This window comes from Gobius niger, assembly GCF_951799975.1.
Source record: "Gobius niger genome assembly, chromosome: 5".
NCBI lineage: Eukaryota > Metazoa > Chordata > Actinopteri > Gobiiformes > Gobiidae > Gobius > Gobius niger.
In genome coordinates this window covers 23,381,212-23,407,356 of record NC_136856.1, presented here as the reverse complement: position 1 = coordinate 23,407,356, position 26,145 = coordinate 23,381,212, and the positions used below count along the sequence as shown (strand labels likewise).

At 39.9% G+C, this 26,145-nt stretch overlaps 1 protein-coding gene across 5 annotated transcripts in view; it reads right to left on the bottom strand.

Moving 5' to 3' along the window:
- diaph2 (diaphanous-related formin 2) overlaps positions 1-26,145 on the bottom strand; it is a 373,093-nt gene that overhangs the window by 57,330 nt on the left and 289,618 nt on the right. For all 5 annotated transcript variants that reach the window (XM_079556323.1, XM_079556319.1, XM_079556321.1 and 2 more), the window contains 2 exons: positions 25,056-25,220; positions 16,246-16,381 (listed from right to left, as the gene is read on the bottom strand). In XM_079556323.1, the coding sequence (XP_079412449.1) occupies positions 16,246-16,381; positions 25,056-25,220 (301 nt within the window). The remainder of the gene's footprint in view (positions 1-16,245; positions 16,382-25,055; positions 25,221-26,145) is intronic.

Below are 26,145 nucleotides of genomic sequence, written 5' to 3'. Positions count from 1 at the left end.
ACCAGAAATCTTTTTGTTTTGACAACCCAATCCTGTTCTTTACTAAATCCCAGCTATTGGAGTTCTTGTATCACAACTGATCTCGCATTCCATTTTCACTTTTACTATTGCTGCTATTGCTACTTGAACAGCTAATCTTGCAACTATAAATCTACTTAAGTGGATTCACAATTTTGTCTCATAGTTAATCACTAGAATACTCACTTACGTAAGTATTTCTGTCCTGTAATGAATGAGCCGCTCGGCATGGGAAAGGACACGCAGTACCGCAGAGCTGTCTACTGCCCTCCTAGGCCACTATCCTTCTGGTGGTCAATCCCAGACTCTCATTTACACCGTAATGAGATGTAATGAGCGCTCACAAGTCTTGCGCTTGATGAATTGAAACCTTTGAGAGTGGAACGCAGGGGCCGCTTAACCTCCACAAAAAAGAAGTGGAGAGAGAGAAGGGAGAAGTCGGTGGCGTAACGGAACAAGTCGACCGATATGAGAGTTATTGTTGCTACAGCCTGGGATTGTTTTTGAACACATTTAAGCCCATCTGTTCCTCTACACAAAGTCACCTGCGCAATTAACCTGAACCATTAGGCGTGAAACAAAGGCCTTGGCGGAGGGGAGGGTTGCAGCTTTCTGGCCAGGTGGAAATGCAAGTACTCGTTTCATCTCCCACACCTGCTCGCTCTCTCTGCTTTCGTCTACATTTTACACAAAAACACACAAACACCTGCATTGCTCAGCAGACTCTCCACAGCAGCCTGGCTTTGAGCTGTGAGATGAGGCTTTACTCTAGAAGGGTGGAGGGACCTCGGCAGACAGGGAGCATTACTGCCACAGAGTGCACACACTATACAAGAGCCCCAAGGACACCACCTGCTTTGTTTATCCACTACCTCAACCTGACCGTGTACTGACCCAAGATTTTTTTATTTTTTTTTTAAAGAAAGTTTGCTTTTACAATATGTAATAAAGAAACAAATCCACCTGCTTAGGACCAAGAAGACCGAAAACTAGAGAAAAGCACTACACCATTGTGAATGTGACCTGCTATTACATGGACGAGTAACATTACCTCAACAACTGATGGCTTTTTTATGTGTGCAACATTTAGATTTTGTTTTATTATAGTCTCTAAACACGGTTGCATCTAAAGCTAGCTTACCAATTAGAAGCTTGCTACTTTGGTCTGAGTCAACTTTATGAGGCTGTAAAAGACGGTTAATTTTTGTACTTCCCTGAAAATATTTCTAAGTCAATTATGTTATGAGTGTAAGTAAGTGGTACTATACTGCAGGTACAGGTCAATGTAGTAGTTTTAGTGGTGCAAAAAGTGCAGCGGTAAAAATGCATTAGCAGTTAGATTTTGCAGAATTACTTTAAATATTGCTGCATTTGTTTCATCTATTTGAAATTGGATCTAACTCTAGTTTTAAGCTCTTCCAGTTCTTGCTACTACTACAGCTGCTATATTACCACTGTTAAACCTGACCATAGATTGACCTCTGAAGGTTTTCTTTACAATGTGCCCCGTGACTAAGAAAGGGAATGTTGTCTAATAAAAAAGACAAATCCACCTGCTTAGGTTGTTTTACTGTCCAATAGCGATGAGTAAATCCACTCATGCTCTGTTAAACTCAATTACAGATGCTGCTGCAGTACAAATGGCCACGTCGCAAATGCTGCTTCCTCTTGGTATGGGCCCCCTTTATGGCACCGGGGTCAGAAGGGGAGTACAAGCACCATGGAGACGGAACAGCGTGTCTTAAAGATAGAGGAGGTGGGCGCAAGGTCAGGCGGCGAAATGTTTGACATGCACGATGCGGAGAGGAGTTTTAAAGTTAGACTCCGGTGGTCACTGCAGGTCCTGCCAGGCAAGAGAAGAGAAATGTCCTCCTGAATGTGAGAGGAGCAGCGGAAACGTGGAGAGAAGTTGGATGTCGACAAGGGAGAGATGAAAGTGGATTAGCCGCGGTGGCGATTTGCATTCTGTGGTGGAATGAAAGCCCCTGCGATGCCCCGAATAGCTGGATGCATGAATAAGTAAATAAACAAAAACAAAAATAAACCCTCCATCTGGATGGATGCTGCCAGGCCCCAAGAGGGGAACAGTAGGGATGGGAGGTTGGAAAGGAAGGAGAGATGCTCACTCTGTCACCACACACTCCGCTATCATTTACTCGGCTTGCCTGCGGCTCCGCCATACTTACCATATTGCCATCACCATCTATCTACCGCTTGTGGCTAGTTTGCCCAGTAACATCACTGATGCACCAGGGAGGGCTTCACCCCGGCACTGACAGATGTTAAGTTGACACACTTTCTCTCCGCCACATGGGGTCAACATGTCAGGGAGCCAGCAGGGCCATGGGAGCTAGTGCTAACAGTGGTAGAAAGCTAGTGCCCCGTTTCTATTAGTTTGAGTGTGGCTAAATATAGATGCACGATGGAGGGTCCATGCACTTTTACTCAGACCTCACAACAGCTCTAGGTGTCAGAAAGTAGGATTTGGTTTCACTCATTTGGTTTAAGCTGAATTCTAGCGTAGATAACCAAATAAATAAAGTAGTTGTATTAACTATAGAATGGTAAGAATGGTAGTTCAGATCTCTCCCTCACACAGCTCCAAAGTAATACCACTACAACATGGTCCCAAATGGACAAAACTGGACGAAATTCTAGTTACAAAAAGAAGTCATTAATTACAAAATTAAAATTAAAACTGAATACTCTTAAGTTGAATGTCCTTCCAAATGAGTGAAATTAGTTCACCAAAGAAACTGAACAAAATCTTTAAAAGAAGTGCCATTTTGTTTTTGTGACGAAATTGTTGACTAAAACCAAGGCTCTTCTCAAGTGTACCGCAGCAATTCAGGAGGCGTAATAAATAAGAAATCCTTTTCCAAATCCTATTCAGAGCCTTAGTCAAAAAGCTTTTCAGAATGTTTTACATTTTTGCTGAATAAAAGAGCCCACTACAAAGTAACCTTGGTTACTTCAGGATGATTCCTTACACTCACGAAGCAATAAGAATCTTACAAAAATGTGATTTATTCATTTAAATATTAATCTGAAAAGAGCAAATGGTAACTTATATTATATATAGTAGATGGACGATCTGGATAGATGGTATGTCAAAATAACCTCACAAGGCTAAGTTTATTTCTTTTTCTTTTCTTGACAAAGTTAATGATAAAACGGGCTTTCTTGGTACAAAGAGCCACAGCGAATACCAGTGAAAAACAAACATTTAAAGGAAGTAAAAGTCAAAACTGTCAAAGTGAGCTGATATTTTTTAAACTGTGTCAGTCTTGGCTTGGAGACAGAAATAGCCCTGAACCGCTGGTGCTATGCCAACATTGATAGTTGGGATCACTGCTGGATACAACGCAGCATGTGGTCTCCAAACTGTACCGACTTTAAGCATATGCGACTTTTCATGCCAGGTTCACTTAGATAAACCAGGTTACTCAGATGAAAGGGACGTCAGAGAAGAACGCGCAAGGATAAACATAGCCACATCCATCTATAGAACTGAAAGCCACTCGGAGTGAGAGGAGAGAGAGAAGTTGCAGATTCTGGGTGGTGATAACATCTGAACCAATCCCCACAAGGGCTGTTGGGAATCAGTGAGAGGCGGCGCCAACCGGGGAACTCTAAATGGATTTGACAATGGGGTTTGATGGTCTTTGTAGTGAGGGTAATTAGGTCTGATTGACTGTAAAGAGACTAGTGGAGGTCCGAATCTTGGAGGGAAAGGGGAAAATGATGAGAAGCACGAACCACCCACAAATTAATGAGATTCAACTGTGCCCCAGTCTGAATCGAACGGGAAAGGGGAAGAAAATAGCCATCCGAGGTGGAGGTAAAGTGGCTCAAAGACAAACAGGAAAGGCGCATATCTGATGCATGTCTCACCTACTTACCTTAATTGAGATAAAGATAAGGGATAAAAATGATTAAAAGCTCCGAGGTGCAATCTAATTAGTGTTCTTTGTCTAGATCGGGATAAGAAAGAAGGGGACACAGATTAAAAAAATATGCTTGATAATAGCAGAGAAGCAGACAGAAATATTAGAGACATTATTCCCCAGAGTGGGTTTTAATTTTGAATCGCTATTTACCACAGTGCATTATTTACCCAAGGAACTCCAGGGCCGCCCCGAACATTTATTATTGAGTGTGCAATGAAAATGTCATAACACGGATTGCTTGAAGTGCAAAAATATATTTAATATTTGCCCTTAACATAATTGAAACACTTAAAAATAAACTGGATCACACACATTTGTTGCAGGATTGGACCACCAAATGTGCACCAAATCTCAACAAGAAATATTTTGTTTTAGTAAATTTGTTAAAGTAATAGATGACTGTATGTTCATTAAACTTTTATTTTTCCACAATGAACCAAGAAATGTCCAATCTAACTCTACTCTCGGTATTTGTGGTGGCCATCCTATTTCTTATCACGCTCGTTTGGATTAAGACAGTCAGAGCTTTCCTCAATTGCCTTGAAGGGCATTTTCGATTTCCAAAGAATATACAACATAATAATCTGTTATATACTAAAAATGGCCTCATGATGGCAGATAATCCTGCGTCCTTGTTACGGTGGTTCAAGGTAATGATTGAAATCACCAATCCATACGGAGGAGTTTGAGGGCAGGTAGTGTTCCTTGGGCATTACAAATGCAAGGACAAGGATGGGGAAATAATTGTGTAGGTAGGACATGTGTAGCGCTAAACAGATCTCCATCAATTATACAGTAGTAAAGCCATCATCAGCGACAAGCAACAACAAATAAAAAAGAACAACATTTCAATCTTGGTGTAAAAAACATGTTGGTATTAAGAGCGTACAAGAGTAAGCTTTACTCAATCTTTTCACTGTAAATCAAAACCTCCCACACAACATGAATCTAACATTTTAATTTTGCTTGTCCATAATAATGTTGAGAATCATAACTTTTACACTAGTTTCTTTCATAGTTATAATGGCACAAAAACGACAAATATATGAAAGTGACGTTAATGCATCGATAAGGGGCAACAGGCCACAGTATTCTTTGTAGTGGTTTTAAGTGTAAGACGCGTCAGATGTGATATGACTATTCTTTAAGCAGTTTCTCTATACAATAAGATCAAAGAACAAGGTACACCTGAGTAGAAATGTGTCAAACTGAAAAGACGATCCATACAAATCCATTCTGCATATGGCACACATGTCAGTAGTGAAGCCCAACATCATCTCCATTACTCATCTACGCTCAGGAATAGCACTATGAAACTGATTGTCTGACCTTCACATCTCTACAAGCTATCTCTCCCGATAATACTGTTTGCCGTTTCTGCTGCGCTTGTGAGTCACTGTGCAATCTGGCCCAGCCAACCTGTCCGGCCCACCTCTTGCCTGTCAGCCCTCGCTCATACGATGATCTCCAGGCTGCAGGTACGGAGCTGTCAGTGTCACACAAGACCATCAATCCACATCTGCGCCGGTGACAAGCGCTCCACCAGTCAGTCAGCGGGCGACAGAGGGAGAGCAGCGCGTCACTTTAGTTAAGCATGCCGCACAGATAAATACAGCCGTGTAGAGTGATGGTAAACAAGCAAATAGGATGGGTGCCATTGAAGAAAAATATAATGGTGCTTTAAATTCAAAATAATTGTAGAAATTTGTTAGACTGACAGCAAAAGTAACACATTGTTACAACGCAATGCCGACCTGTGCTAATGGATAGACAATTTACAATTTATAAAAATATAACATTCTGTTGCTTTAGCAAATGCCACCAATTAGCCAGAAATGTAGCGCTTATAAATAACTATGTCACAGTAATGAGAAAACATACCACTAACAGAAAGGTACTCCTATTATATTTAGAGAGATTGAAATAATAGGAAAACTGCATAGTACTAATCTCACAGCAGTGTTTTAATGTTTTTTAATGGCTACAATAATATTCATACAACACCTTTTACTGCTGTGCTAATACGCAGCATGCTACTTTTATACAGATCAAAACAAGCATCATTGTGTGAATTATTGTAATTTTATTCAAGGCCATAAACAAAGGACCCACATTTTAACCCTCCAATGTATGCCCCCTTTGTGATTTTTATCAATGCAAATGCTGCATTACTGAATCATGTCAACAGTGCATCTACAGGTAACATCTACTATACCTATACTATATCCTATATATATACTTACCTATTGTATATTAACAAAAATACATATTTTATATTACTATTTTACACTATCTTTATACATTGTACCTCACAAAATTTAGTACAATGTAATCTGCTTTGTAAAAAACTGTAATAGCTTGTACCTATGTAGTACATACACAATGGAATAATGTGTAGTCGTACTTTGGAGGTGCGTAATGTAATAAGGGTTAGGGATTAAGGTTAATGTCTTATGTCTTATGTACCTTCAAAATACAAATACATGTATGATACATTATTCTATTGTGTACGTAACCCATTGGTACAAGTTATTAGACATTGTTACAACACATTGTTGCATTACATTGCACTAAATTTGACAAGTACAATGCATCAAGGGTAGTGTAAAATAAAGTGTTGCCCTAATCGGTTATTGAAGATAAAATGGAATTAGTTTTTAGCCATGGGATCTTCACAAATAACATTTCTTATAAATTGGTAAATTATTGACTGTGGTTTGGAAATAAACCCATGCATATAAGCCTGTTGCAGCGCCCTTGCAGAAATATGAACATAGTTCTGAAACGGATTGGCACAAATGAATATGTAACACAACTTGATAATTCGCATTATACCAATCATTATTATAATAATTCATTTATGAGGGCTTCCTTTGACCTTGCATAGTCAGCATCATCGACAACACTACCAATGAAGAAAATTCGGTTTACAGTTATACATAAACTGAACATCTTTCACCAAATATGAGGCTCAGCTATGACTTTTATGATTCTGGCTAGTAACAGTTGTATTAACTTGACGGTTATGACAATACAACACTCTCCAAGACGTACTTTATAACTATTGTTCAAATACCCTCCTAAAAATACTTAAAACACCTCATCTGTTCCTTTATGACATATATTATTCACATGTTCATTTGCATAGAGAAGACTTCCCTTTCTGACCTAGAACACTGATTCACCCTCACAGCACAGAACAGACAAACAGGATGCATAAATAGAAGCTGCTGGCCTATCACTGTCAACATGCCAACTTCCTTTCAGCAGATAATCATAAAGACATGGAGACTTCATCCTAGAGCCGGCAGTCTTCAAAGGGAATAGTGGCCCGATGTCTATCACTGGAGCACAGATTAGGCCTAGGAAACCATAGAGGGACAGCAGCCTCTTGAGTTGTTTTGAAAGACTAAAATGCAGAAGACATTATTGTGGTTTCAGTAGTACACCACCCTTCCTTTACTCATTATCTGGGCAGAAAACAGGAGAATAGAGTTGGCAGTGTTTGCATTGTCACCGAGGGGATGACCTTTAATGTATCGAGCACAGTTTGAGGGTAATTAGTTCATTGTGCCGGGGAAGAATATAATGACCAGTACATAATGTCACAGAGGTCGATGTAAAAAGCTACTTTTGTACATGTGCGTGTTGCTTAACACATGAGAAAGCTCAGTGGTTCTCAAAGTGTGGTACACAGTCAATAACTCCCAAAGACACACAGATCCATGACAGAATAAAGAGATGAATGTAATGCATGAGTATTACACTCAGTGCTTGTATGCTACGTGTAGCCCAGCAGCGAGTTCAGCAGTTGTGTGCATTACTTTTGAGTGGATGAGAGCACTAAACTCATTAAACACTGAAATATAAAAAACAAGTTTAAAGAGAACTTTACCATAACAGCACCATCTGTTAAGCCACTGCATACGCTTCAGGTATATAGAGAGGGCTGCTGTGGAGGCTTAACAAAATATTGCCAATTTAGATAAAATTGTTCTGGTTCTTTGCATTCAAGTGTGGGAAATATAAGGTTAGACTTCAATCCAAAAAAATCTATATCTAGATTAGTTTAACCTCCTAACCTCGGTTCAGGTGGGGGACCTGAACCGAGCACATTTTCTCCATTTTGGCTTTACCCAAATCTAAATGTTTCTTGAAAAAACTAGTGACATAATAGTAACATAATAGCGACAAAAATTAGACAAAAAAGAAAAACAGTAACATGATGAAAAAGCGATGAAAAAGTGACAAAAATTTGTTAAAAAAGCCACAAAAACGCCACAAAAGAGTAACAGAAAAGTGGCGACAAAGTGACACAAAAAGCAAAAAAAGTAAATGAGTTTTGTAGATCTTAGCTTTCAAATGAGACTAGCCTATAGGCTGTAAGCTTTCAGATTTGGGTAAAGCTGAACTGGAGAAAATGCATTTGGTTAAGGCAGGGGTTAAGAGGTTAAATGTCTCAAATTGAGCATAATATTTTAAATTTGACTTGTTTTGACAAGTTAAGATTTAGCTTATTCCCCTTGTTCAAATGTATTGAAACGTGTTTCTGACTCGTTTCAATATATTTTGGCTTTATTTCAGGTTAATTTGCCAGTGGGGTGAGAAAATTGCACTCCCATTGGTAGTTGTACTTTCTTATTTCAAGCAAGGTTACCTTAGAACCAGTCTGACATGTCATCGACAACACTACCAATGAAGAAAATTCGGTTTACAGTTATACATAAACTGAACATCTTTCACCAAATATGAGGCTCAGCTATGACTTTTATGATTCTGGCTAGTAACAGTTGTATTAACTTGACGGTTATGACAATACAACACTCTCCAAGACGTACTTTATAACTATTGTTCAAATACCCTCCTAAAAATACTTAAAACACCTCATCTGTTCCTTTATGACATATATTATTCACATGTTCATTTGCATAGAGAAGACTTCCCTTTCTGACCTAGAACACTGATTCACCCTCACAGCACAGAACAGACAAACAGGATGCATAAATAGAAGCTGCTGGCCTATCACTGTCAACATGCCAACTTCCTTTCAGCAGATAATCATAAAGACATGGAGACTTCATCCTAGAGCCGGCAGTCTTCAAAGGGAATAGTGGCCCGATGTCTATCACTGGAGCACAGATTAGGCCTAGGAAACCATAGAGGGACAGCAGCCTCTTGAGTTGTTTTGAAAGACTAAAATGCAGAAGACATTATTGTGGTTTCAGTAGTACACCACCCTTCCTTTACTCATTATCTGGGCAGAAAACAGGAGAATAGAGTTGGCAGTGTTTGCATTGTCACCGAGGGGATGACCTTTAATGTATCGAGCACAGTTTGAGGGTAATTAGTTCATTGTGCCGGGGAAGAATATAATGACCAGTACATAATGTCACAGAGGTCGATGTAAAAAGCTACTTTTGTACATGTGCGTGTTGCTTAACACATGAGAAAGCTCAGTGGTTCTCAAAGTGTGGTACACAGTCAATAACTCCCAAAGACACACAGATCCATGACAGAATAAAGAGATGAATGTAATGCATGAGTATTACACTCAGTGCTTGTATGCTACGTGTAGCCCAGCAGCGAGTTCAGCAGTTGTGTGCATTACTTTTGAGTGGATGAGAGCACTAAACTCATTAAACACTGAAATATAAAAAACAAGTTTAAAGAGAACTTTACCATAACAGCACCATCTGTTAAGCCACTGCATACGCTTCAGGTATATAGAGAGGGCTGCTGTGGAGGCTTAACAAAATATTGCCAATTTAGATAAAATTGTTCTGGTTCTTTGCATTCAAGTGTGGGAAATATAAGGTTAGACTTCAATCCAAAAAAATCTATATCTAGATTAGTTTAACCTCCTAACCTCGGTTCAGGTGGGGGACCTGAACCGAGCACATTTTCTCCATTTTGGCTTTACCCAAATCTAAATGTTTCTTGAAAAAACTAGTGACATAATAGTAACATAATAGCGACAAAAATTAGACAAAAAAGAAAAACAGTAACATGATGAAAAAGCGATGAAAAAGTGACAAAAATTTGTTAAAAAAGCCACAAAAACGCCACAAAAGAGTAACAGAAAAGTGGCGACAAAGTGACACAAAAAGCAAAAAAAGTAAATGAGTTTTGTAGATCTTAGCTTTCAAATGAGACTAGCCTATAGGCTGTAAGCTTTCAGATTTGGGTAAAGCTGAACTGGAGAAAATGCATTTGGTTAAGGCAGGGGTTAAGAGGTTAAATGTCTCAAATTGAGCATAATATTTTAAATTTGACTTGTTTTGACAAGTTAAGATTTAGCTTATTCCCCTTGTTCAAATGTATTGAAACGTGTTTCTGACTCGTTTCAATATATTTTGGCTTTATTTCAGGTTAATTTGCCAGTGGGGTGAGAAAATTGCACTCCCATTGGTAGTTGTACTTTCTTATTTCAAGCAAGGTTACCTTAGAACCAGTCTGACATGTCATCAAACAAGCAAAATATTGTAGGTCCGGGCAGGAAAAAAGTCTAAATGAGTGAAAACCCGCTCACAACAAGATTAATACTCTCAATTCAAGCAATTTAAAGCCATGCTTGATATATATCAGCAATTATTTTTCCATTTGAAGTGTGTTATGAAAATTTGTCCTGATTAAGATTAAAAAATAAACCAACTGAGGACACTTTTTCAATCAAAGTAACCCGATTATTATTGTGCCATTTTGATTTAATTTGAGTGTTGACTTTGATAAAACCAATGTTAGCGTCTCATTATTTGAACACTAGTCACACTGCTGCCCTACATTAGACACTGTTTACTTATACATGGACTACATTCTGAAAGATATTTAGCATATGTTTTAATTTAAAGCCATGCTATGTACAGTCATATAGGTAAAATGTACACAGACAGACTGAGTTCAAATGCTGACCATGGTAAATCTAGTTGGCAAAGTGGTCCTTCACTTTTCTCCTTTCCACCTGGCTCAAAGTCGTGACAGAATCAATGCAGCCTGTTTGTTTATTTCTCGGTGCCCTGTGCCAGCCCACATGGTGCCAGGCGTAGCGTGATCTCTTCGCAGCTCTGTCCGGAGCTTTAGTGGAGTTGACTGGGGAGCCGACATTAGGCCCAGACAAGGGCAGTGACCTTCGGGAGCAGCCCTCACTAATGCCTTCCAGACACACAGGCCACATGCACTGCCGCACTCAGCTCCTGCCGCTGTTCTATAATAGAAATAATCGTAAAAATGTTCCTGCATCTTCTGAAATATAAAGCTAAATGATAGCTTGGGGCATATCCTCCTGCTTACAATATGTATTAGAAATTCTAATTTTAATTAATTTATTAATTTTTATTAAGTCTGGACAAGTTTTCTGGTTTCTCCTATAAATTCCAAACATGCAAAATAGGTTTATCCTCCAGCCAAGTAATGCTGCACACCATCCTAACAACTCATAATTCACATACACTCCCATCCCTCCGCTGCACTCCTATGATCCAGGAGGGAGACCTGGATGGCACCCCAAAAAAATAACCTACAATAATACAAATATAACAAGGCCAATCCGTAGCAACTAACACTTATTAATAGTCTTTTTTTATGTTGTCAATTATTTTGATAATTATTAACTAACCGCATCTGTAGAAAGCTAGATTTCTTTCAGTCTTTGCAAGGAAACAAACATCACCTCCGACAATATCTCTTATCTTTATGGACAAAGTGGGCTTTGAAGCTTTATCCTGATGCTAACATCATAGTTTTTCTGTTGTTGGTTATTTTTCTAATATCTTGATGTTGTGCCTTTGTTGAGGAAAGTAAAGGAATGTAAATGTTATCCAATAACTTATTGTGTGCTACAAAAAAAAAAAAAACATTTCCTGTTGTGATTTGTGCAGAAATATTACTTTGAGTTTGCTCAACGGTGTTAAACAGTTAGTCCCAGCAATTTGGCAAATGTGAAACATCTGGTCAGCTCAACCCGATATGGAAAACCCACTTAGAGCAGATTGAAACGAATGGGGTGACCGTGTAATGATTTCATAAGCAATTTCCGAGGTTAGAAATCGCAATACTTCGTTCAGCTCAGCATCTGTCTAATCTATCAATCAGCCCTGTTGAAGAAGTGCAAAATGTCAGCGCGCTTGCGGAGACTTCAGGTTCCATCAAGTGGAAATTGGGAGAGATTATTATTTTTAGCTTATCTGTTTCCTAGAAAGCATTTGTCTGGCACACTTCCACCCGCTCGGGTGCCATCCTGGTAAACGCTAAATGAATTAAACTCTCATTAAATATGCATTTCATTGTTAATCATTGGCAAAAGGGAAGAGGATTAGGGCATAATTTGTGGAATGACTCAAAATCTACCCCAGCAATCAAAAAATAGCCCTTTGAAATGGCATCAAACAATAGTATGATTAAACAAAGACTTATAATGAGTAAATCTATAAATAAATCTATATGCTGCCTGTATACTTAAATATAACAAAGCCCATATGCTTTCACCATCTGCTTGTGCTAATAGGATTGTTAATCTAAAAACACACCGGATTTAGGTCAATATATTAATGTTTGACCATGATTATTTATAAGCTACTATTCACTGCTGATGGTCATATTATATATACGTATATATTAAAAAAAAAACTCTTCCTCACCCTCCGCGAGCTTGAGGGTTCTGCGTAGTAGAACTGCACTTTTCTGGACCGAGATGTCTGATGTATTTCCTGGGAGTCCTCCAGTTTATATATATATATATATATATATATATATATATATATATATATATATATATATATATATATATATATATATATATATATATATATATATACTGTATATATATTTATATATATATATATATATATATATATATTGGTTGATGTACCTCGAAGAGGTGACAAGGAAAGCGGCAACGGCCAAATACCTCCAACGAGTAAGGCAGGTCCTAAGAAGCCAGCTCAATGGCAAGAACAAGTCCCTGGCAATAAACAGCTACGCCCTACCAGTAATCAGATACACTGCAGGAATAATAAGCTGGCCAAAGGATGAGATACAGACCACAGATGTTAAGACGTGAAAGCTCCTAACCATGCACGGAGGGTTCCACCCCAAATCCAGCACTCTGAGACTGTATGCTAGCCGTAAGGAAGGAGGCCGAGGACTAGTGAGTGTGAGAGCCACTATCCAGGATGAAACATCCAAGATCCATAAGTACATCAAGGACAAGGCTCCGACAGATGACGTGCTCAGTGAATGTCTCAGACAATGGGGGACAGATGATGAGGTGCTGGAGGTCCCGTCATGGGAGGACAAGCCCCTACACGGCATGTACCACCGAAACATAACTGAAGTGGCGGATATCAGGAAATCCTACCAATGGCTAGACAGAGCCGGACTAAAGGACAGCACAGAGGCTCATCATGGCTGCACAGGAGCAGGCCTTGAGCACCAGAGAAATAGAGGCCCAGATCTACCACACCAGACAAGACCCCAGGTGTAGACTGTGCAAAGAGGCCAATGAGACAATCCAGCACATAACTGCAGGGTGTAAGATGCTGGCAGGGAAAGCTTACATGGAGCGCCATAACCAAGTGGCTGGTATAGTGTACAGGGACATCTGTGCAGAGTATGGGCTGGAAACCCCAAGGTCAAAGTGGGAAACACCTCCAACGGTGGTCGAGAATGACCGAGCCAAGATCCTGTGGGACTTCCAGATACAGACAGACAAAATGGTAATGGCGAACCAACCGGACATTGTGGTGGTGGACAAAGAGCAGAGGAAAGCCCTTGTGATCGACATAGCAATACCAAGCGACTTCAACATCAGGAAAAAGGAACACGAGAAACTAGAGGAAATACATCAGACATCTCGGTCCAGAAAACTGCAGTTCTAGGAACTGCAAAGATACTGCACAGAACCCTCAAGCTCCCAGGCCTCTGGTCGAGGACCCGAGCTTGGAGGAAAAAGATATATATATATATATATATATATATATATATATATATATATATATATATATATATATATATACACTGTTTCAGGTATATATGTTTTAACGCATTTACTGCTGCTTGGGTTGTCAGACAAAAAGAAGTAAAAAACAACTCTCATTCAGACTCAGATATGTGACTCAACAAGTTTTGAGAAACCGTGTTCGAGTGAATGTGACCAATGAGGAGCCTCTTAGACTTGCCTCTCTGTGTAGGTGCGGGATGTGGAACTATGTGCGGCGGCCATGTACTGGTCACTGTCATGTTTGTGTGTGTGTTTGTATTGTGCGAAATCGCAGAGCTATTATAAACAAGTCAGTTTCTGGTCTTTGTGGCTAAAATCGTATAAAACGACAATGATTATGCACCTTAATTAGTTAAGATATAAAATAAACTATAAAAATTATAAACACAATTACTTTTTTTTCAAAAAATGACAGAAAGGGATTAGCCCACCACGCCCCTTGATACCAATTGTTCCTGTATACACACACACAGCAGTGAGTAAAGGCAATGAAATATTGATGTGAAAAGGTCCCTCCAATAACTAACTCCTCACACGCATTTGAAGCACATATAGAATTTTAAAGGAGAAAAAGAGCCGTGTCTCTCAAGCCAAGGCTATCAACTGGAGAGAAATGGAGGCAGAAAAATAAAAATGTGCACCAGGAAAGTGAATATCCGCTCTGTGTGTTTCCAGACAAAAAGCTCTGTTAAAGAAAAGCTGGCGTAACCTCTGACCTTCTGTTGGCTCAAGTTCAGCTTCCCATTCACAGGATCCATTTAAGGACCTTCAGATTTGATTATGCTCTCTCTTATTGCCTTTCACATAGAGACAAGTTGGTAAACAAAGGAGCCTATTCAAGGTTTGATAAAATGTGTAGTCGGTGCAGGTACAGACCTTGGCAGGAAAAAAAAAAAACGCAGAATGGGTTCAGCGCATCTTGAATTTTAAAGTGCTTTTCATAACTGCCAAGGTCATTGTGATGGGGACAGTCCAGTGTACAGGCTGTTGCAGCAGAGGACAATACCCACTATCTCCAAGGCTGCAGGCAATGCTGCCCATGTCATCCTCATGTTTTATTCATATTAGTCATATTATGGCATTCAGAAAGTGAGATCAAAATCTGCTCTGGCAGAAATATTTCATATTATACCTACTACTCCAGCCTTCTCCATCTGGTTAGCTAGAATGAGAAAGCGGCTAGACAGACTCTTTCAGCTCAGCCATGTTGGATTATTAAAAGTGAAGCTTTCAAAGAGGTCAGTGCTCTGAGGGAAAATGTAGCATGCATCAATTATCCCGGAGAGTTTGTGGCGCACTGAGGACTGTCTTGTCACATTTCCCCGATGTGGCTGAGCTCCACACAGGCCTGGGCTGCCACTGACATTTAGAAGCTGGTGGATTGTGAAAACTCCAGCCTGATTGTCAAAAAATAGACAAAAGGCCGCACTGACTGCTGGCTCCTTCAGGCCTGAAATTCCTTCTCAATGTCATTGGCATAACTAGACTCAAGCGACTCCCTCTGTCACTTCAATTTTTCATATCTGAACAACAGCTTGCACCAATCAATACACACTTTACTGGCTCTGCTGGACAATGCAGTAATTCAAATTATTAACCACAACAAATATAGCACATTGCCTGCAAGCATTCTCAGACCGTGACTGTGATGATTATCTGTCATTTACCTTGTGCATGGGCAACTAAGGGGCCACAGAGGAGCAACGTAATGGGGCTTCTGTGACCCCCATGCAGTATAACAATGGGGAACTCAAATGGTCATCGTCTGTACTTGAAGTAACTGTGCAAATAATGATTAAAATGGCTTGTTTATATATTTCTTTAACCATATTATCTACTTCTAAAACTACTCCTGCTTATTTTGTAAAATACTAAAAGCGACCACCAGTTCACTTGGCCAAACCTTGTTTCGATTAAATTAGCCGTGGCCCATATTTTCTCATCTCAATAACTCTATATTATGAATTAGCTTTTGTTATGCTCATTCTGTCTATTGAAAAGTATGTTGTTGCAATTCTATATAAGACTCCCATATCATTGGACAAAGAGAAGCTAAAAACAGCATAATCTGGCTATTGTTTGTCATCAGCTCTGGGAGTATATGGAAGATTCCCCTCACAGTTGAGAAGGCGGCTCCCCCCTCTTCTATGCATTATACCCGCCCTTCCTGGTTCAGATCCTTGGGAAGTAGCACTGAGCTGGTACCAACCCCCCCCCCCCCCCCCCCCCTTTCTTATCTGGGTCCCATTTGTACGGCTCGTCTCTGGGGCGGCAGTGGCATACCTTTGTTCATGTCAATCAGCTGCTTCTTCTTCTGCTGCCGCTCCTGCTTCTCGCGCTCGGCTTTCTCCTTCGCCAGCTTGGCTCTCTTGATCTTCTCCTCCATCTCCCTCTTCTTGTGGTTCTCCTTCATGGCATCCTGATGAGGCACACACACAAAGACATTTAAATCAGCCTCCAAATCCTGCCACCATCAGACTTTTAGCAACTGTACACTGTTCAAATTTAGCTTGTGATGAGATTGTGATAGTTGGAGATAAGCTGGTGGAATAAACAATGGTGGGTTGTGCAAGGGAATTTTTGAAGTCGTTTCAACCGTTTGCTGCTGTTTTACATATTTTCAATAACAGAGAGCTGATTCGGTGTTAATAATAGATTAATAAAGCATACATTATGCATACATCATAAACCAGGATTATTGTGAAACATATGCAGACTGCCTGATAACAAGTTCCCTCACGAGAATTTTGTCACAGGGTTTGAACGAGTCTACAATCCTATAACAAGTCGAGAGAGGAGAGGGGTGTGGCAATTCAAGCATCCTTGCAGTTCTGAATCCTTTGATCTGTTTTTTTTGTGTATCATTAATTATAGTAAGTATAAGTTAGGTAGTATATGTTTTTTTTCCAACTTTAGTTTAAAACGATGGTAAAATATATGATTACATTAACAAAATGTTCAGATGAAAAGCTTGGTCTGTCAAGCCACACAAACCTTTTGGATAAAAACCCTCACAGAGCATGTCATTACACCTAATTGTAATAGAGCATTAACAAATCAATATATCTGCGACATCGCGTGGTGGTTAGGGACAGTGCCCCTGGATTGGCAGACCGGGGTGGTGGTCCCTCTCTTTAAAAAGGGGGACTGGAGGGTGTGCTCCAATAACAGAGGGATCACACTCCTCAGCCTCCCCGGTAAGGTCTATTCCAGGGTGCTGGAGAGGAGGATCCGGACGATGGTCGAACCTTACATCGTCGTACAGAGCAGAGACTCATAAAGGAAATGATTGTATGAGTATTGTATATTTAACATTTGTATTTGACTCTGTATTTTTGTACTATGTAGTGACTTAGCGTGGGTTTACATTACTCTGATTCTTATTTAATTGTTTACTTGGGAGTGGTGTTGCTATAAGCCTACTAGGCTTCTACCTCGCCCATGCACATTTTTATGTTCTTTTTTTTTCTTTTTAACTAGTTATGCTAAAGTGCTAAATAAATAAATACATAAATGAATGAATGAATGAATGAATGAATGAATGAATGAATGAATGAATGAATGAATGAATGAATGAATGAATGAATGAATGAATGAATGAATGAATGAATAAATAAATAAATAAATAAATAAAATAAATAATAGAACCTTGGATCCAGGAGGAACAATGCAGTTTTTGTCCTAGTCGTGGCACACTGGACCAGCTCTATACCCTGCGTCGGGTGCTCGAGGGTTCATGGGAGTTCACCCAACCAGTCCATATGTGTTTTGTGGATCTAGAGAAAGCGTTCGACCGTGTCCCTCGTGGTGCCCTGTGGGGGGTGCCCCGGGAGTATGGGGTCCGGGGCCCTCTGCTAAGGGCTGTCCGTTCCCTGTATGACCGCAGCAGGAGCTTGGTTCGCATTGCCGGCAGTAAGTCAGACCTGTTCCCGGTGCGTGTTGGTCTCCACCAGGGCTGCCCTTTGTCACCGGTTCTGTTCATTACCTTTACGGACAGAATTACTAGGTGCAGCCAGGGGGTGTTCGTTTTGGGAGCCTCAGGATCTCATCTCTGCTGTTTGCAGATGATGTTGTTCTGTTGGCTTCATCAAATCAGGACCTTCAGCACGCTCTGGAGGTCCTCATTTGTTGAAGCCATCATGTCAGTATGCTAAAGCATACTGGGGCTTTAGCCGCAATAGAGGACTCTTTTTTGCATAGTTTAAATATATTCCTCCACTGCACACTGCAACCCATTTAGACTCAATCTGGAGTCACTTGCATATGCACTTCTCCCCCATTGTGATACGTGATAAAGATCACTTTTTGTACTTTAGTGTACATTGGCTAAGGGGATGAGGCTTTTGCGAAAGGTTAATTCCATGAAATAGCAGCCTTTTGTTGCCCAAAAGTTAAAGTTAGTAGTTTATTGTCAAATGTGAGCAAAATTGTGTTGAGCAAAGGAGACCACTTGAAGTGAGTACTGTGTTTACTTGGAATCAGTTGCAACAAAACTGGTTTGTTTTTGTTCCTGCATAATATATTTTAAGACAACAACAATTTGGGAGTCCAGAAGCAAAGATTTGATTCTGAAATGCCAAACATTTGTGTGTGACCGTAGGGTCCTGTTTGTTGGTAATCAAAGCATGTGTGACGGCCGTTAGTGAATTGCTCAAAAAACAAATACAGAGCACCGCCAACAGGCTTGACATGCAAACTGCAGTTGTCTACAGATGGTAAATGACACTAATGCGGTGCTACCACATGGAAAGATAGGGTGGTATGTTTCCTTTGTGCCTGCATTGAAAGCATCATATTTTCACCTGCGCAGAAATATCTGTCACAATTAGACTGGGGCGCCATTTTGTTCCATCTGTCAGAGTCTTTTAATCATTTCACACAACAGGGTCACTGATGCACATAATATTTGTTTGCAGGGAGTGAAATTGTTAGCAGCACTTTATGTCTCTTACAGACAAGTTGGGAAAAAGAATGAGAGAGTTGCATGGCATGCTAATTTATGTGGTGTTTGTAAATCTTGGAACATTTTCAGCTTGTGGACTAGTCGTGGAAGGGGGTTGAGGGTGGTAGAAAAGGTTAGAGATCTTGGACAATAAGGTGGTGGGGGGGGGGCAGTCTCGAAGGAGGAAGGCAGGACGTTATCAGCCTCCTCTTCCTCAGCTGAAATGTCAGGAAGGAGTCGGGAGAAAGCGAGATAATGGACGCGCTGGTTTGTTCACGCGCCAACTGAGACTTCGATGCAACCGGGTGACCTTTGGAGACAACAAAATGTCTGTCCCCTTTTGCCATTGACAGGGACCCAACATTCAGGGGCTCTGTGTGTCATTGTCTGTCCAAAAGCCACACAAAGCGGTTTTGCATCAATGCGTAGGTTGGTCCAATTCAAAAGCTTTATAAAATGTAAGACATGGTGACATGTATCGGTATCGTGCCGATGCTGGATTTTAAAGGCACCAATTTCGCCAATGGGCAAAAGTACAGGAAAATAACTCTAACCCTACACCTAACCCTAATTTGGCAGAAATGGTTCAACTCTCACCAAACCAAGAGAAACGAGCTAACTTAACAGGTTACTTTTAAACCACTGATGGCGACTGCAGCTTAAATACTGGCTTTGGAGGCTCTGCAAGATCTAAGAACTCTAATGATCACAGAAGAAAGAAACACACCCTATGGCATCAAACTGGTATCAGTATTGTTACCTTGAGCTGAGTATTGGTATTGATCGGAATGGAAAGAATGGTTTTGGAACAACACTTGTGTCAGAGTGAATCAAATCTTTTCATGATCAGCACTTTATGACGTATCTATCGCGTAAACTGGTGACACTTTATTTTACACTACCCTCGATACATTGTACCTGACATATTTAGTACACTGTAATGTTCTATGTAACAATGTGTAATAACATGTACCTATGTGTTACATACACAATGGAATAATATGTATTTGTAGTTTGGAGATACATAATGTAATAAGACGTAACCCTGTGGGTCTTCTGTCTTATTACTTTACGTGCCTCCAAAGTACAACAAACATTATTCCATTGTCTATGTACTGTTAAGTTATTACACATTGTTACAGAGCAGATAACATAGTACTACATTTAGTTTGGCACAATGTATCAAGTTAGTTTAAAAGAAAGTGTAGCACAAATATTTGATTGATAGATTGATTGTTTGATATTGACTAACAATAAATCGCACTGAGGCAATACTGGAACTAGATGTAACACAAGGTTAATAAACATTGCAAATATCTACCCAGATACTGGTAATTACACAAATACAGTCCAATAGTTACTATTATTATAATTTTTTTAAGAGTTTGTGATTTCGGGTGGCTAAGGCAAATCCAGCCATTAAAAAGGCTTGCTCCCTCACAATGGGGCAATTTTTACGAAAAGGCTGGTATAAATATTAATATCATCTTCAAATTAATGCATAAATATTAATGCATTAACTTCCATATTGATTCATAAATAATTCTCAAGAGAAAGTGAGAGCTGTTAAGTACAATGGGGGATATTATTCAAACAATAGTTTCTTTGTCTATTTGATAATAAACGTGCCACGATGCTACACTTTCCTTTTTTCTTTTTCTTATTATTTCAGATTTCTTATGTCAGGTATAGTTTTCAGTCCATATCCTCCTTCTCACTCGTCATGGCTGTCTCGGCGCAGATATAATAAGTGGTGACAGTATAGGTCTCCAGTACAATGCCCCAGTGGTGGTGACGTGCGTGTCGTGTTGGCAGCTAAGACACGAGGATTATGGGGGATTGTGCAGAAGAACAAGGAAAGAGCAGCTCATCACACCAGTCAATAGCAGAGCTTTGCCTCATGTCCAAGGACATACGGCCCCATCACCACTGTCTCCATGCTGCTTGACAAGGGCAATGTGCAACAAAGGGAGACATAGATGGGTCAAAACAGGTGAGATGAGGTAGAAAAAGCTAATGGTCAGAATCACCTGGCTGGAGGATTAACCTATTGTACATGCTCATTTAGGTGGAATTCACAGAAATCCAAATGGACAAGCGACAGGGGAGTAGAGAGAAGTTTGTGTTTTGGAATTTTATTTCATGAATAATATTTGACAGGAATAGTGGAGCAAGGCTTTGTTTCAGTTAGCTCATAATGAATAGGGCAATGCTTCAATAGGTCTGTGTAACATGAGCTGCCCTCTGATATGCATCTGCGCACCCACAGTTAATTTAGATCGAATAATGCAGAACGTCTCAACACTGTAAAATAATTATGCAGATTACAAAAAAAAACCTGCCGGCAAAACTTATTTTAAACAAACAAGTGATTCTGACTGTAAACATGATTATGCAACATAATTACCAGGCCCTAATCAAACGGCTCCACTAATTAGCACAGGAACAAATATTCTGATTTGTCCTCCACGGCACGCTTTGGCGAGCCGTTTCCCCCTGATGGCAGAAAAGATTGTATTTGGAATTTTTTTTTTTTTTTTTCAGCACAGAGGCACAAATTGCAAGGACATTGATTAATCTCACAAGAATTATCGAATTACATTTTCAGTGATATGAAACTGAACTTGATTTTATTAAAATATTCAGATGCACAACGGTTTTAGCAAAAAAAAATGTGTCCAATTAAGTCCTCAAAATCAAAGCATAATATTTTCATCCACAGTCAGATCACACTGCAAATTTCTACGACAGAGTAATTATTGAAATGAAAATCACACCTTTGATCCTATAAGGAATCCTATAAGCAGAAGGAAGCGTGACTAGTGTAGTCACACTATGGGCTGAGTGTACAAGTGGAGCAATTGTGAATTGTATTGCACAGACTATAGTATGTAGTACTGCTTTTGTGATATTTTGGCACCTTGGGAAATAGTGTATTTATTTTATAATTTATGGCATTAATAGTGCGCTGTAAGTACCATAAGAAAATCAGTTGTATTTCAATAGTATACCTACTTAAGATGTACAATATCTGGCTCTACGAATACGGTCAACTTTTCACATACAAGTACAATCTCATGAAATATTTAATCTTCAAGCACCACTAAGAATAAGGATTAAAACAGGGTCTAAAATAGTTCTAAAATGGACTAAATTATGTCTAAAATGGGAAACCATTGCTTGAACAAATAAATAAAAAAAATCTCTATCTCTAAAACAAAAAACAAAAAACAAAAAACAAAAAACAAAAAACAAAAAACAAAAAACAAAAAACAAAAAACAAAAAACAAAAAGACAAAACAAAACTAAAGTATTTACAAACTAATATGGACCTTTAGTCCCATGAAATGTATATAGGGCACGCTTTATCACATCAATATTTAAGTTTTAAGTGTTAAGTCACTGTTTGTATAGGCTTTCAGTTGACCAAGATTTTTCCATGGATTAGATATTGTTGATTGGACTGGGTTGGTTGAGACAATGGGGTTATTTATTTTATTTGCTTATGTGCAAAACGAGTAGAATGTGCAAAAGTGGATAATTTACAAACTGTCTTACTCATGCAGCATTCTCACATTTACATATTGTATTTGGAACCCCAATTTTGTACATGCAATTTCAAATAGTAATTAGGGCCAACACGCTCACAAAAAGCTATATTCTAATTTCCAGCTTGCACTCACTATTTCCTATCATCCCTCACCCTCACAAATCCAACTGCCCATGCAAGAGTGACTCTCACATAGTAGGACATAGTAGGACCTAGTGTGGAAGGAGGACGGGCTGCTCTATCATGCCCTACAGGCCTACAGGCCTACCACATCGTGAATGGAGCCTTGGACCAATCCAACCAACAAGGGCGAGGGCTGCGCTTTTCTCCTCCTTGTCTTTTCTCTCAATAATTCATGAAATGTGTTTGCTGTTCTCCCTTGACCCCGTGCAGCACAATACATCTCCCTCAGCATGGATCGTCTCCTATGCATACAAGTTGGAAAGTCATTTTCATTTTTTTTCCTCCTAACTATTGCCAAATGCTCAATCTCACAGTGAGAATGTCACTGCTATAGCTCATTTGAATTTTACAAACGCCACAGCGCCTGTGCTTTAAGCGGCAAATGTGTTTATTAGCCATCTGCTGAACTGTTTGCCGGGCTGTAGGAATGGGGAGGGCCTGCGCAGAGATGTTATAGGTTACAGATTGCACGACTTCTGTTCTGTGGAGGAGATGTGTCCACATATTGATAGGTGACCTCTAAAATCTGCTGAAATCATATTAATGAGAGTATTGCAGTAAGAAAGCGACAATGGGGGGGGGTTATTAAACAGTCACTCAATTAACACAGTGCCTTATTCCAGTCCATTTGCTGTGCTTTGATAACTCATTAATGGAGAAATCCTGACACTCCCATGCTGCCCGCCTGGTCAGGATTACACTCGCCGACCCCCAGATTGCATTTCACCCGTGAGCTGCAATATGGGAGCTGCATTACATTCACAAAATGTTAGTCCCTCAGTCTGGACAGCATGCACAGGATTCAAATAGGGCTTTATAACTTGTCGTAAAATATAGAGAAATTGCTGGGTGGACAGTGCTAAACAGACTTAATGCATTCTCTTGTCTGGTACATTCACTTGTGTCAGTGAATATATTCAGAGGCCTCACTGTGTTCAGAGGCATAAGACCTGAGCTTTTCAGTCAAAGCAATGTATGTTAACTGCATATTTTGTGATTGTATTTAAATACAAGCACAGATAGTTTAAGAGGTTGTGAATAGAAAATGTGAAGTCACACCGTGTGCCTGTTTTAATTAATGAATAACAAGACGCTGATGTGCCTTATTAGATTGTTGGAGACATATCGCTTTTGTTGATGTGACACTGTCAACGAAAATACTTTAAAAAGTTTTGGGGAGTCTGGAAAACAACAGAGAAGGAGAGGCAGTCATTGATTGCAGGTGCACTGCAAGCAGATGGTATTAGCCTTTCTGTCAGCAGCGCCGAAGAGCCCAAACTATAAATAATAGCGGGAGAATGTGGTGATTAAAGGATTGTTTTCAACCGAATGCATTACGGTAAAAACCAAGGCCCATTTCAACAACTTCATACCATTCTCTACCCCCTCTGTATATGTAGAAGCAAAGTTTAAATCACTAATAAAATATTCATCCGCAGCTATTGCTTGAGAGAATAATTTATTTTGTTGGGTGGGTGCTTCTTTAGGAGATATGCAACATTGGAATCCTTGAGGGAGCGCTGTGTTGTGGGCTGCTGTACTTTGATCAGCAGGAGGAGAGGTTGGGCGCGGACGGGGATCAGAGCGGGGCCAGCAGGGGGATTCAGACAAGGGGACCTTGCCATTCACGTTAATGGTTTGTGAAGCCTGAGAGCGTGCCTTCTGGACACTGTGTCATCATTCTGACATGGGCCAGATTTGGGGCGGTGCTAGCAGTAGCAGATAGAGACAGAGAGGCTGGAGATGATAGAGGAGCAGAGGGGTGAATAAATGCTTTACACACATGTCCTGAAGAAAAATGACATGGTACTGTGCCCCAAGTCCTTGACACCATCAGAAATAGGAAATTGAGTTGGTACGTGCATTGGTATGTTGATCAGAAAAAGGTTGCATCTTATCAGAAACATGTCTTTGAAAATTATTTCTACAGTTACTGTATGTTTATGCTAGAGAGTTTGTAAAAGATGCCCACTGTTGAACTGAAGTGTCTGCAGTATAAAAGATGATTTTAATGTTTATTTATTTATTTATTTGAGCATACATTTTGCCCAAAAGGAGTAGGCTGAAGCAAAAGCTTATGAGCGCCTACCCCCAACTCAAAATGATGTCGTAGACAAAGTAAGAAAAATACATTGTCATTTAGGCCAAGTTTTCCCTAAAGCCAATTCTTTTATCACACGCAAAGGTCATGTTCTGATAAAAGTTTAATATTGTGGTATCTGATTAGAGTTATTTTTTCTGACAAAAACAAGATCTTCACTGAGACTCTCTCTCTCTTGTCTGGGAGAAAAATATTATCTTCAACATGACCTCTTACAAACTGTATTGTCACAATGTGTAGGAGGCAGTTGATGCGTCGGCTTGTACTGTAAATCTATTGTAAACAGACAAGGCAGGGAAATAAAACAAGAAACTCACCATGAAGAGCATGCGGAAGTTAGCCAGTTCTCCGAAGAAGTCTTCCACACTGACGGTATGAGGGTCGAAAGCGAAGAAGTTGCCGATGCTTTCATAGAGCTTCTGCATGTTCTTGTGCATGGTGGACAGCTTCTCGTACTGCTCCCGCGAATGCTTGCAGAACCCGTGGGGTCAAAGAAGTTAAGGAAAACTCCCAATAAACAGTTGAACACACACAGAACGTAAAAAAAAGCATATTGTTACAATGTTAGCTGTGTTTAGAGGAGATGTGCAGAAAGCCTGGCACCAAGATGGATGTTCCAGCCTCTTAATTTTAACCACCTGGCATGCTTGTAGACCAATGGAGATAAAACTTTTTTTTCTCCATAAAATAATAATAAAATAGTCTAAGAATCAAGATCTGACATCCAGCTCAATTTTCTGTTAATCTGGTGGTGTACAGAATGTTCATGTTATTCACAGTTTTGCAATGTTTGATGGCTAACTAACGCCAGGGCTGCCAACTTTTCACCAAACTCTGGAGTGAGACTTTGGTCGGTCCGAGCTGGGGGGCCTTTTTCATGGTGATAGTGTCTCGTAATCGTATTAAATTCTAACCCCCCCCCCCCCCCCCAAAAAAAAAAGTCTACGTTTAACATGACTGAGCACATCAGGAGCTGCATAATGGATCAGAGGGGGTTTGGCACCACAACACATGACCATCAGAACCTATTGAAAGCGTGGGAGGGCACTCTGAAGGGGGGGTTTGAGGGTCCTCCCCCAAGAATTTTTTTAGAATTCAGATATGATTTCCTGCAATCTGGTGCATTTTAGATCATAAATAATAATTGTAGCTGGTCTATTTACTGGTGTTAAAGAATTATATTTCTTGGCCCCTTTCAAACTGGGGCCTCTCAGCAAATGCCCAGAGGCCCCCTTCATCGTTACAGCCCTGCCGAAAGGTACAATGACACAATGTCTCTGTTTCTCTGCATCAGTCGTTCCAATTATTACCAACAAAAGGCAAGTAGCACAAGCTTTGGAAAATAGGAACATTTGATCTCTGTATTTTGCAGTATGTTAGAGCATTTTTGATGATTAAACTTTGAAT